The 13,679-nt window shown below is 33.5% G+C and overlaps 2 protein-coding genes across 2 annotated transcripts; one reads left to right on the top strand and one right to left on the bottom strand.

The window, feature by feature from the left end:
- Positions 1-823: 823 nt before the first annotated feature.
- On the bottom strand, positions 824-6,185 carry LOC109603441 (nose resistant to fluoxetine protein 6). Its single transcript, XM_049967385.1, has 13 exons — positions 6,098-6,185; positions 3,508-3,700; positions 3,278-3,450; positions 3,035-3,225; positions 2,905-2,981; positions 2,495-2,852; positions 2,280-2,445; positions 2,033-2,226; positions 1,649-1,799; positions 1,416-1,596; positions 1,215-1,357; positions 1,051-1,153; positions 824-1,003 (listed from the first exon to the last, which is right to left on the bottom strand). Exons 2-13 carry the CDS (start codon positions 3,659-3,661, stop codon positions 957-959), a joined length of 1,938 nt encoding a protein of 645 aa, XP_049823342.1. The 5' UTR covers positions 3,662-3,700; positions 6,098-6,185; the 3' UTR covers positions 824-956.
- LOC109603442 (uncharacterized) lies at positions 5,411-13,335 on the top strand. Its single transcript, XM_049967384.1, has 24 exons — positions 5,411-5,594; positions 5,647-5,813; positions 5,869-6,059; positions 6,111-6,190; positions 6,256-6,607; positions 6,657-6,822; positions 6,882-7,217; positions 7,269-7,452; positions 7,501-7,643; positions 7,695-7,797; positions 7,853-7,893; positions 8,002-8,141; positions 10,631-10,827; positions 10,875-11,038; positions 11,090-11,256; positions 11,310-11,386; positions 11,443-11,794; positions 11,847-12,012; positions 12,067-12,260; positions 12,339-12,480; positions 12,538-12,721; positions 12,832-12,974; positions 13,028-13,134; positions 13,223-13,335. Exons 1-24 carry the CDS (start codon positions 5,426-5,428, stop codon positions 13,248-13,250), a joined length of 3,993 nt encoding a protein of 1,330 aa, XP_049823341.1. The 5' UTR covers positions 5,411-5,425; the 3' UTR covers positions 13,251-13,335.
- Positions 13,336-13,679: the final 344 nt, after the last annotated feature.

Below are 13,679 nucleotides of genomic sequence, written 5' to 3'. Positions count from 1 at the left end.
AACGTTCTGTATTATGTGTAAGTGTGTGTAAATCCGCGTGTTTTGTGCCCCCATTAGACTCAAAACAGCGCTTCAAGTGATCTAACCGGAAGTTTCCGAACCGATTACCGCATTTGTAATTCTAATTGTCGGACAGTGTTTCGCCCTTTGCATATTCCCGTTCATCCGCGTTCGTGTATTAATATTTGAATAATATTTAGGATGCGGGGGATGATAGTGAGATGTTCTGTTGTTTAATTGAAATGGTCGAGTGGTGGAAGAAACTATAAATTTAATTTTAATTATTTTTGATGGAAATTTAACTGAGAAAAAAGTACGGTCCTAAATTAAATTTGTGATCAATATATTTTTTTTTTTTGCTAATAAAAAGGTTTATTAAACTTTTTTTTATATGTTTGTAACTTTGTTAATAATAAAGTTGGCTTATTAAAACAGAATATTTGTGTACAAAGTCTAAAATATTAAATCAAAACTGTTTTTATTCATATTTACACAGTTGAGCTTTCCTACAAATGAAAAATATATTTATTTATATCAAAACACTTCTTCAATGAATATTTCATTCGTAAAAAAATATAAATAAATTATTATTAGAGAATATTTATTTTGAATATTTTGAATATTTTGAATATTTAGGATTGATTTTAATAGTTTTTCTAAAACATTTTTATGTAATTATTAGATACTCTGATGTTCTAATAAGTAAAAAAAATACATTTTTATATAAAATATATTCTATACAATAAATATAAAAGTACATGTTAAATTTAGTTCCTCCTCTATATTGTTGATAAAAAGATTTTATTAATTATGTCTTTGGAAGTTGGATATTTTTAAAATTGTAAAACAAGTCAGTGTAATAAGAACAATTAATTAATTGTTTACATTAATTACATCAATTACAATTATTACATCTAAAATAATAAATAAATAAAATAATTTATGTTAAAACTCTTCTAAGTTGAGTTGTTTTTTGATGTTTTATCAGTTTTCTTACGTTTTCCTAAAATAAAAAAATGTTATAATTATCAACCAAATAAAAAATCTTACCAAAAATGTATTTTTCAATAATTATAATAGGTGATTCGAATGTAACACATAAAAGAATAGAGAAGAATATGATTGTCACAAAATCAATCCAAAATCTATTCATCTGCAATATTAATTAATTGATTAATACGATTAATTTAGAATTATTAATGAGGGCAACTTACAACATCGTACCAAGAGTAATGGAAAAGAGTCTTTTTCCTCATCATTCTCACACCAATTACACTATAATGCAGTAAATACATACTGTAAGATATTTTTGACAAAAACTGAAAGGCACCAATTGACAAAAACTTATTAATAGGGCCTAAAATGTTATAAAATATAAAAATGACTTAAACAATCAATAAATTAATAAAAAGAACCTCCATATCCTAAGGAGCAAAGTACAATAACAAGTGACACCAAAACAGCCCAGGCGTTCCTATTAAAACCATTAAAGAAAGCACGTGACAATTTTGATGGAAGCCCTAAAACAACATCTGCACCACCGTACGTGCAGGCGATGACTGCCCACAAAATTAATATCCAAACGCCGGCAAAAGCCTAAAAACAAATAAAATTAATAACTAACTTAAAACTACTTACAAGACCTCACCAAGATTTCATTTCGTTTCAACACCTTCTTACAGTTTTCAGTTCGTTTTAATTTATACAAGACGTAGCCGAAAATCATACCTATCACGTAAGGACCAAATCTGGCGTAACTTTGGTAGTAAAAGTAGATCGAGAATATCCCCAATTTTTCTCTGAAATATAAAACGTTGCAGGATTAAGTCCTGTCCAAGACACACTTGTTAAATTAAATTTATTTCTTTTGTGCAATTCCTTTTGTTTGTTTTACTACTAGGAGAGATTTATGCCTCCAGTAAGCCACCCTTTTTAATTAAAACGTTGGATAAAGAAATTACACATGCAAATCGCACATTTATAATTTTTATTTTCTTAAAATTAATTTAAATAATTCATTATTGTGGCTTACTTTTCTTTTGTGAGGGTGGAAACAGGAAGATCCAACACATAGGTAATTGTAAAAGGTACAATGCACCCCAAAATTGTACAAAACATCAAAATACAAAGACCAGTTTTAGGCCACCTGGATAGGGGGTAAAGAATTAGTGGTGACAAAATGTAATACTGCATGTCAGCAGAAAGGTACCAAGTTGGGGAGTTGCACTAAAAGCAAACTATATAGAATATTGTACTTGTCCAACATTAGTGATAAATACAAAGTGACTTATGTTAACAAAATTTTGAATGTAAAGCAAAGTCGACCACCAATATTTCTGACAGGGTTGAGAGAACTCCCAGACTGCCCCCCAAATTGGGGCTTCTCCTAAATGTCTAATTAAAGTGGCGTTGAATAAAACTGTGGCAGCCAAAGCAGGTGTCAACCTACAAATATATTTTAATTGCCAAAATTGTTACAAGTTTAAGTTTTTACCTTATAAATCTGTGAAGGTAATAAATGACCAAATTGAACTCCTTCCCCTGCTCCAAAGACTTCAGATAAACGTAGACTGACAGTAAGCCACCAATGGCGAAAAACGAGTCGACTGAAAGTTGTGCTGATAAAATGTACATGTTTTCCTTTTGATCAGCAAACTCCAAAAGGCTCTTGTAGTTGTCCACCCCCGAATACAACAAGGTGCTGCTGTACTCGTGGCCGTACATCACCCACATCATGCTTAAAGCCTTCATTCCATGAATGCAAGTCAATTGGTCACCAGTTGATGAAGTTTTGAAGATTTTTCGTCCATTTTCAATGATGGAGAAGCACAGAAGTATTGGGTGTCTAGGTTCTGTACAAAAATAACGTCACTTATTGGTTACGTTAATAAAATGGCTACTTGCTTTGGTTGGTGTAATACAGGTACACTCCATAACTTGTTGATGACACAAGAAGTGCTCCAAAGACTCCAAATACCATCCTGAGGAAGATCAGATCTTGTAACAACTTCTCAAACTGTTTAATTTAACTTACAAAGCTATTATGTCACCCGAGTCATATTTTTGTGGTTTGGCTTGGCTGTAGCAGAAAGTTTCACTAAACTCCATTATTGGATGACGTGCTTTGAAGTCATTGGTGGTGCAACTGTTGGGTAAACAATAACCAAAGTGGTAACCTGGGATTGAATAACCACCAACCATCCTCTTCCTTCTTGAATTCGAAGACTACAATTACAATTTTAATTGATGTAAGGATTTAAAGGCTGTTATTAAGTACGTGGTTTAAAATTTCTGGTAGTTGGTCGAACTGCATGGTGCCCAAACAGTATTTACCGTAAATGTCTTCGTTGTCTAAGTGTTCGAAGATGTTGTAGCACTCATCGAAGTTGCCAAAATCAAAGACGTTTGAGTCCAGAAGACCTGAGGGTACTTTGGCACTTGCATCCAAGACTAGAAAACAATAATAAGCACTAAAATATTTAATTACTAACTAAGTAAGTCACTTACGTTTCAGTCGTGTTTCTTGAGATAATCTGGAAATGTTGCATGTTGGAGTATCAATTTGATTCACTAAATTATATTGAAAGTTTTGGTTTTCAATGGTACAGTCAGCAACAGTTAAACATATAAGTAAGAGAGACACAAGTTTTAAGCTGTCCATCTTCAACCTAAGACGGTATCCAAATCGCACCAGATTATCCTTAAAAATAATAAAAGTTACAATATTTAAAGATAAATAATTGAGATAAGGTCGATGTCACTGACACTATAAAACCATTTATGAATTCGATTAAATAATAGTGTAATAAACTTTTTTATTGTTTGGTTTAACTATTTTAGCAATTTTTAAGGCTGATATTCATGACATAAACAAATTAAAACGATTTAAATTATTAGGTGCTATAATGTAGTTCTTAAGGTAATAAAATCTTTAAGGCAGAGAAGCTGACAAAAATAAATATGTCTAAATTAATAGATCTAACTTATAAATAAAATTGAAATTCTGTTTGTTGAGGCTCAAATTACTGGTTATTGAGAGATTAAGAATATATAATTTTGTCTTTATATTTTAGCTTTAATTTTATTATTTCTTTATTTTGACTGGCTTGGAACTGGTGTATCAGGTGATTCACCAGTGGTGCAACGGTGTAATCTTGGTTGCATCCATAAAATATAATAATATATAATTAAATTGTTTCGTGACTGTATATTTATACAGTATGTCATGCTGGAGACACGAATCTATCTAAAAACAACAACTATTAAAATAAAAAAAATTACTAATATAAATTGATTAATACTTTTTAAAAATATTGAAATGTTTTTGTTTTTAAACAATATCAGATTTTCATTAGAAATGAAAAAAGACATTATTTATACTTAGATAATAAAGATAAGAGCAATGTCATTGACATTATAAAAACCAAATGGAATTTGATTAAATAATGGAGTAATAAACTTTTCTATTGTTTGTTGTCATCAATGTAGCAATTTTTATAATGTTTAATTATACTATTTCAGTCTCAGTAACATCAAAATCAATTTAATTTCTTTTTAAATTAAAAACAGAATATTTTTTACTCATTATTGTATTTATTTATAGTTACTAATTTTAAATTCAGCTACAATGTTGCTGAAAATTAACATTTAGACTTCAAATTTTGTCATTTATAAAAATTATTAAGTAGCCTTGACTCTTGAGTCTAGTAAGAGGTACTTTTTTCACCTACAGGTGCATGATTAACAATAAATTGTTTATTGTGAATTAGACACGACCTTGTTTGGGTGAATGAACCTTTATAATTTATTTATTGACATTAAATTGCCCCAATGTATAATTTTAGCGTATCATCGTGTACGTGATGACTAAATTTTATTAAAGATTGATAAAGTTTAATGAACTATTAGGACAATTGTTTATTAAAAGGATGTAAAGAGAAATGAAGAAGAGATATATAACAGTCAGGAGAAGAACAAAGTGGAAAAGAAGAGGGCAAAATAGAAAATAGGATAAAAGAAATTGGAAAAGACGAGAAATGGAGAAAAGAATAGTTTGAGGAAATATGCCACTGTCATGAAATTTCATGAATAATCCCCCTGAAGGGAAAATAATAAGGCAGAAGACTTCTCCTGCAATATCTTGAACCAGTTCAAAAATACCAAGCAAAGAAATTGCATCATAACAACTTTCTATGAATGAACAACAAATTATAAATTCATCAGTCAGAATTACAATTTTTTTGTGCACATTTCAACCTTGATTGCGAAAATTTATATTGTACTCAGAAAACACAAATATTCCAGGTAATCAAACTAACCTCTCAAAGTTTCAATAACCTTTGTTAATTATCATAATTTTTTTATCGCCTCCAGTAACTCTATAAATAAAAACAAACGTGCATTTAGATTTATTTCAACTTCAATAATGCTATCGATCGTTTTGCTTAGCGTTTTGCTGAATGTCGGTGTTTTCAGCTATGACGAGACGAAGTTTTTGGATCACTCTTTAAACAACTCCCTGAACTTACAATTAAATAATAGTTATGCTTGTGACAGTGCATTAATAAGTTTAACCAGTTTGGAGAAGTTTAACTGTAAGTAAAAATGAATGGTCTAAATAATTTAACAATCATAATTGCTTTTTAGTGTTTGATGCCAGTGCCAAAATTCCAAATGGTATTTTCAGCTTGAACTTATTTGATCTTGGAAGTTTCGATGAGTGTCTGGAGTTTAAAGCTGCCACATTAGAGGATGTTTATGGGAAGTATTGTTTGGGGTCGGTTGTTGTGGATCCCACAAAGTTGTATTCACAGGTGAATTATTAAAAAAAAAAGAATAAAAACTAACTTTAAATTTTGTCGTTTACAGTTTAATAAAACTTTGTATCCCAAACTAAAAGAGGCCACTTCGACATTAGTCTTCAAATTGGGGTACTGCCTTTTGGACGTGTGCAGTACGGAAGACTTTCAAAGAATATTACCTTGGGCAACTTTTACAGACACTTTGTGCTACGCCAAAAGGGATAAAGTCCAATTTGATGCAGTGGATGCAACAGCCATGTAAATAAACTATAATCAACAAGTTTTAAAATACTCACCGTTATCTTACAGATCAATATTTTCCATAATAGCTTCCATTGTCATCCTATCAACGATTTACGACGTTTACTTATTCTATCAGCAACAACAAAGTATGTTCCTTCATCCATTCAGTTTTTATTTTATAATTAGCATTATCTATGGAATTATTATCTAGAACCTTGGCATACATTACTGGTGGCCTTTTCACTTTGGACGAACGGCAGGAAAATATTGCACACCTCCTCCAACTCAAACCAACTAACCTGCATAAGCGGCATAAAGGCTTTGAGCATGGTATGGATAGTTTACGCCCACGTAAACTTATACCTACTCTACTTCGCAGTCGACAACATCAAATACATGTCAGCATTCTCCAAAAGCCGAAACAACATGCACTTAATGTCCGCCACTTTGACCGTCGACACCTTCTTCGCCGTTGGAGGGTTGCTCTTGACCTACACCTTCCTGAAGTCCCAAAAGCTGAAGACGTTCAACGTGGGCATGTTTTATTTCCACAGATACCTGAGGTAGTAGCTGAAAGTGACACAAGGCAAGGTTTTTTTGGTTGCTTTTTAGACTGACTCCACCTTTTGCTGCGGTCGTCTTTTTCCACGCCTCAATTTTTAAGTATATTGGAAGTGGGCCCTTGTGGGGGAGTGTGTATGCTCTTCAGCAGCCCTGCCGCGACTACTGGTGGTCTTCCTTACTCTACATACAAAATTTCATCAACGTTAACAACATGGTACTCCCTTGGTCATTCCACCATTTAGTTGGTTATTAACAAATTAATTATTATTTTAGTGTACTGGACAGTCTTGGTATTTGAACGCTGACATGCAGATATATTTGTTCACTCCAATTATTTTAGTACCCTTGGTAAAATGGCCCAAATATGCCTTGGGTGCTTTATTGGGGTTAGCAGTAGCTGGTGTTGTAGTTCCTTTTGGAATATCTTATGGATTAGACCTGCAATCATCTTTGGCTGCTGAAGACAGGGATAATATGAATGACTACATGGATTACTATTATCTCCAAGCTTACGCCAGGTTTGGGCCTTATGTTATTGGTATGATTTTTGGTTACTTCATCTACTTAGTCAAACATAGGGATGAGAAAACCATAAAATGGAACAGACCAGTAAGCATAGTACCACCTTGTTAGGCACAAACTCACAAAGTTTTATTTTAGCTGGTCATCTTCTCCTGGTTGGTTGCCTTAGGAGGGCTTCTGGCCTGCTCTTACGGTAATGGTGAGATGTTTACAGGCCTAACAACAGACGTATGGTCCAAGTCATTCCACAATGGGCTTAACAGAAATGCCTGGGCTTTAGCCATCTGTATCATAGTTATGCTGTGCAGCTTAGGATATGGAGGTCTGCCATTTAAACATTTTTACCACAACACTGAAGTGTGAGTTCCAGGTCCCATTAATGCCTTCCTGTCGTTGCCACTATTTCAAATAGTTGCCAAACTGTCATATTCTATTTATTTGCTGCACATAACTGTAATAGAATCGAGGCTCATGAATAACAAAATTATTGAACACTTTTCAGAAATGAGTGTTGTAAGTTGAGTCTGAAATTAAGTTGTCAGGATTTTTAGTTTTTGTTTTCAGATTTCAACGTTTTGGGGGGACTTTATGAATACTTTAATCATTTCCTTCTTCCTGAGCACCATTTTTGAGTCTCCAATAATTGTTATAGAAAAAGTCCTCTTTGGTATGTGATAAATGGCTTTTTTATTCTTTCATTGGTAACTCTAATTTAATTTCAGGAAAGAGCAAAAAGAAGGAAGTTGATGGTGATACAATAAAAGCATAGAAATATTTGTGATATTAGATTAAAGCAATAAAAATAAATTTAGTTTAAGTGATTTGCTTTTTTTATTTAGTCAAAGATAAAGAAGTTTTCATTAAGATTCAGCACCAGCTGAAACCGTCAACGAAAAAATGGCACAGTGAACTCCCCTTTTATCGAGAAGCAATAAAAATGTTTTATTTGCCGTTGGCAAAGAAATATTACCGGCTGAGCACGAAGGAAGCAGGAAGCACCGGAGTGTTAACGTAATTAGTCCTGAGTGTGGCACGGGGTTAGGTGCCATGTGCGACCCGGACGGACAAAAGGGTTCTCGGTCATAAACACAATAAATTCCACGGGAAATCGGCCAAGTTTGTCGAAACACCTGCGGGATTTCTATATTTATTAACGTAGATTTGTTTTTACTGCACGTTTTGATTACATGATTCGAAATAAAAGATTTCTGGAGTTTATTGTTATGGCCAGGGGGAGGTTTTATTGTTTCGATATTAATCATTGATAAAGTTTGATGAACTAACTTACACCATGATATCCCACAAATACAATTATGCATTGAGGAAGCCACAACATAATATTATTGGTAGGACACCATGATTATGTAAATTAACATTTCTTGATCAAACAAACACATTAAGCGAAACTAACAGATACATTTCCATCCGATCAATAACCAAATTTATGGCCGGGACTGAATAAAACAGTCCATAGAAAATTATCGGAGAAGTTTTCAGCAGGAAACGATTGGCACTGATACAATTAACTCGATTTTGGTTCCGGTTTTATGGTCAAGTTTGTCGTCTCGCGGGACCTTCAAGAATATTGACTGGTTAGTTGAAACAGATGAGGCGCAAACTACCCCAAAACTTTGTAAGAACGCCAATCTATTCAACTGTGTGTGTGGTGTGAAGTTCACTTTCAGGAAAATATATCCATTGTCACCTTTAATTTATAAATTATGAATTAAGCTTGATATATTTGTATAAAACATTCAACCCTAAGCAAACAATATAAATTTATTTTCCCGTTGACTCCCTCATATCCAAAAATGCATCGCAAAATGGCCTCCCTTATCTTGAAAGTGCATCGCAACTTAAAGCTTCTGTATCAAAGATAAGGCGGACCAAAACGTATCCTGCGTTGCTTTCGAAAAGGAAATAAGCTTTGCGGGTGAAAGGCTGTAAAAAGAGTCGGTATCAAAATTGAATATCATTCGTAATATCGGGTCAGCCTCTTTTTGTGGTGTAATAAAATTTCCCAATGATGTCGAATGTTTTATCAGTCGCAGTGGTTTAATTTTATTACTTGAATGTAATGGGATTAATTATTCATAGATTACTGAAATTTCATATCAAAAAAAGGAGGAACGTTTGTTTTAATTAGACAAATTAACTGAAAATGGGGGAAGTAAAAATGAGAAGAGAAAATAAGTTAAAAGAGAGTAGAGTAGAGAAGAGAAGAGAGGAGAAGAGAAGAGAAAAGAAGAGAAGACAAGAGAAGAAAAGACTAGAGAAAATAAGAGAAAAGAAGAGAAGAGAAGAGGTCAGAAGGAAAGAGAAGAGAGGAGAAGACAAGGGGAGAGAAAAGAAGAGAAGAGAAGAGAAGTGAAGGGAAGGGAAGGGAAGAGAAGAGAAGAGAAGGGAAGAGAAGAGAAGAGAAGGGAAGCGAAGAGAAGAGAAAAGAAGAGAAGACAAGAGAAGATAAGAGAAAAGAACAGAAGAGAAGAGGTCAGAAGGAAAGAGAAGAGAGGAGAAGACAAGGGGAGAGAAAAGAAGAGAAGTGAAGGGAAGAGAAGAGAAGAGAAGAGAAGGGAAGGGAAGAGAAGAGAAGAAAAGAGAAGAGAAGAGAAGAGAAGGGAAGGGAAGAGAAGGGAAGGGAAGGGAAGAGAAGAGAAGAGAAGACAATAAAAAAGGAGAGAAGAGAAGAGAAGAGAAGAGAAGAGAAGAGAAGAGAGGAAATCCTTATAATTCTTTAATGTTATTTCCTATTTTCTACATTAATTTTTATTCAAAACTAATTGTAAGTAAATATAGTGAAAATTAATATAAAATAGATTTGGCTATTTTCTAAAATCGTAACAGAGAAAGTCCTCATAGTTTTCAATTTGCTGTCACTTTTTCAAGTTTAAAACTTTTAAAATAATTCATCCCCCGTGTACTATTTCCTTATAACCCCAGATATTAAGTTGGGGACTCGAACGAAATTAAACATTTCAATGGCATTTCGTGTTTTCTTTTTGTTTGTTTCCTTTGGCTTTATAAAGGGAAACCACTTTATAAAAGGGACCGGTATATGAATATTTAATATGCGACTTGAGGTAAAGAAGTTTCTATTTTTAAATGCGGTTTAAGGAAGCATTATTATATTATAGAAAAATGCTAAAATAACCTTCAGTTTTAATACTGCAGTGTGCACACTAAAAAATAAATCACACTTAACTTATAGTTAAATAAAAACAGTCAGTATACCTTCGAACGTTTCCAAAACCGAGAACAAAAACCACAAACATCGTCACTTCTTATCAATCAACTGCAAATTAAACACTCAGATCCATTGGACTCGTTAATTGTTGTTTTTTGTGTAAATGTCAACCTTGATTTTATTTAGGTATGATTGTGAAAATTTGTTATTGTAATGTCGTTAATATTACCTACTTTTCAGATAACCACACTGTCGAAGTTTCAATAACCTTAGATAATTTTTTTATCAACTGATTTTATAAATGAATCAAATCTAGATTGATCTTAACTTTGATGGGGGTAGATATGAGGATTTTGAATGCTTTCCTTTGCACCTGGCTGAGTGTGGGTGCTTTAAAGTTTGATGGGAAGTTTTTGAATTTCTCATTGGGCAACATAAAAGAGTTACATTTAGACAAAAGATATACGTGTGATAAGACGCTTATAGATCTAAGCGACTTGGAGAGGTTTCAATGTAAATAAAATCGAATGCGTTGAACAATTTAACAATTAAAGTTTCAGTGTTAGATGCAAGTGCCAAAATTCCAAATGGAATATTCAAGGGGAACTTGTATGATTTTGGAAGTTTCGAAGAATGCTTAGATTTTGAAGCTACTTCTGTAAAAAATGTCCAAGGAAAATATTGTTTGGGATCGATCCATGTGGATCCCAAACTATATTCACAGGTGGAATATTAAACAATTCGAATAACTTCCTTAAACAAAGACTTTTTGTAGATTGATAAGAATTTCTCTGCTCAAACGTTCAAAATGGGGTACTGCCTTTTGAATATTTGCACCAAGCAGGACTTCCAAAGGATTTTATACTGGGCCACTTTCAAAGACACGTGGTGCTACAAGAAGAGTGATCCAGTTATTGTGGATGCAGTGGACATTACAGCCATGTAAATAAATTATCACCATCAAGTTAACTGAGAAACTAACCTACATTTTACAGATCAATATTTGCCCTAATTGCTTTCATTGTCACCTTATCAACGTCTTATGACATCTTCTTGTTCTACCGAAAGAAACGTATGGTCCTTCAAGTTACCCCTGACTTAACACTATTTATGAAATTGTTTTTGTAGAACCAAAGTATGCAGTACTGGTGGCGTACTCACTTTGGACGAACGGCAGGAAAATAGTGCACACCTCCACAAACCCAAACCAACTAACCTGCATAAACGGCATGAAAACTTTGAGCATGGTATGGATTGTTTACGCCCACGTAAACTTATACTTACTCTATTTCGCAGTCGATAACCTCGAAGACATGGCCGAATATTCCAAAAACCAATTCAACATGCACTTAATGGCCGCCACCTTAACTGTCGACACCTTCTTTGCCATGGGGGGGTTGCTTTTGACCTACACCTTTCTGAAGTACCAAAAAGTGGACAAGTTCAACTTTGCCGTGTTTTACTTGCACAGATACCTAAGGTAGTGCTGATTGAAAGTGGGGGATTACAAGATTTTTTCGTTGTTTTTTTAGGCTGACTCCGACTTTTGCTGCTGTCATTTTGTTTCACGCCTCCATTTTTAAGTTTATGGGAAGTGGGCCTTTGTGGGGTAATGTTTATGAGCTACAGCAACCTTGTCGTCGTTACTGGTGGTCTTCTCTGCTCTACATTCAAAATTTTGTCAACGTTGATAACATGGTACTACCTACACCAAACCAATTTATTGGTTGTTAACAAAAATCATTGTTTTAGTGTGTTGGACACTCTTGGTATTTGAATGCTGATATGCAGATATACATGTTCACCCCAATTATTTTAATTACTTTGGCAAAGTGGCCTAAATATGCCTTGGGTGTTTTATGTGCTTTGGCAGCTGCAGGAATTGGAGTTCCTTTTGGAATTTCCTATGGGTTGGACCTACAATCTTCCATGGCGGCTGTAGACAGGTATAACGTCTTTTCCCGTATTGAACTCTCTGGAAGAACTCAAATAAAGTCATCAGCAAATTTTTCCATTTTTTTCAGAGGCAATATGGCTAACTTCATGAATTACTATTACGTCCAAGCCTATGCCAGATTTGGACCTTACGTTATTGGTATGATTTTTGGTTACGCCATCTACAAAATCAAACAAAGAGAGACTGAAAGCCCCAAATGGAAGAAATGGGTAAGAATGTCCCTCCAGTAATGAAATTTGAAGACATAACCAAAATTGTATTTACAGCTGGTCTGCATCTTGTGGTTGGTTGCCCTGGGCATAATTTTGGGCTGCACTTACGGCAACGGCGTAATGTTTACGGGTCACACAACCGATATTTGGTCCAAATCGTTCCACAACGGTTTGACCAGAAACGCGTGGGCGTGGGCCATCTGCCTCGTTATTTCTCTGTGCAGTTTAGGATATGGAGGTATATAAATTTAATATTTATCCTAGTTCAATCCTTTTGTGGCGCCGGATATCGATTTTAAAACAACGGCTTCGTTTAATTGCAAAGTGAGGTGTGAATTTCCGTTTCAGGACCCATCAATGCATTCCTGTCGATGCCGTTGTTCCATATAGTTGCCAAGCTGTCCTATTCTATTTATTTGTTGCACATTGTTGTGATAGAACTAAGACTGATGAATAATAAAATGGTTGAGCACTTTTCTGCATCAAATATTGTAAGTTATGATTATCTAATTGTGTTGTCCAGATTTGTATAATTTTTTTTTAGAATCAAGCCTTTTGGGGTGATTTTATATATACTTTAATTTTTTCGTTTTTCGTCTGTGCTATTTTTGAAAGTCCGATAATTATTATTGAAAAACTTATACTTGGTAGGTAAGTTTCTTCATCTAAAGCTTTAACCTCAAAATTTGTAACGAATGAAGATAATTGAAGACAATTAATTAACAAATGTTATTTTTAGATACGAAGAAGAATCAAATAAAACATGATAAAAGCAAGTTTGTGATATTTGTGATTTATGTAAAATTTTTAATTATATATTGTCATTTACAACTAATTATATTTTTATCTAGAGTTCTTTTGTATTAATTCCTCTAATCTAATTTTCATGGTAGGCAACCCAGATTTCTACACGAGCCATCTTTAATAAATTACTGCAAATTTTGCTGCTTATAATGTCTTTTTAAGTTGTTTTAAAGGGCAAATTGAGTACAAAAAATATTCAAATATCATTTATTCATTCGTCCTTGACATTAAACTATTTACTTAGGAGTAGTTTCCCTTTGTTCTGATGAAATGAATTATCCTGCAGTACTTTCAGGAATTGGAACGAAAGTTTTACAATGGTAAATAAAAGTTGCGCAAACTACACTATTAAAGCCAAATGAATATTAGAGTAAATTTAAATAAAATATTCA

This window comes from Aethina tumida, chromosome 5 (assembly GCF_024364675.1).
Source record: "Aethina tumida isolate Nest 87 chromosome 5, icAetTumi1.1, whole genome shotgun sequence".
Classification (NCBI taxonomy): domain Eukaryota; kingdom Metazoa; phylum Arthropoda; class Insecta; order Coleoptera; family Nitidulidae; genus Aethina; species Aethina tumida.
This window is presented reverse-complemented; position numbering and strand designations above follow the sequence as displayed.

Excerpts from the sequence above, each read along its gene's own strand:
- LOC109603441 (XM_049967385.1), bottom strand. The coding sequence starts at position 3,661 with ATGGACAGCTTAAAACTTGTGTCTCTCTTACTTATATGTTTAACTGTT. Across the intron at positions 1,800-2,032 it reads TCCACCCTCACAAAAGAAAA|AGAAAAATTGGGGATATTCT; the intron begins GTAAGCCACAAT and ends TTTATATTTCAG. Across the intron at positions 1,004-1,050 it reads TATTGAAAAATACATTTTTG|GAAAACGTAAGAAAACTGAT; the intron begins GTAAGATTTTTT and ends TTTTTATTTTAG.
- LOC109603442 (XM_049967384.1), top strand. The coding sequence starts at position 5,426 with ATGCTATCGATCGTTTTGCTTAGCGTTTTGCTGAATGTCGGTGTTTTC. Across the intron at positions 6,608-6,656 it reads TATTTCCACAGATACCTGAG|ACTGACTCCACCTTTTGCTG; the intron begins GTAGTAGCTGAA and ends GTTGCTTTTTAG. Across the intron at positions 7,894-8,001 it reads TTGATGGTGATACAATAAAA|CACCAGCTGAAACCGTCAAC; the intron begins GCATAGAAATAT and ends ATTAAGATTCAG.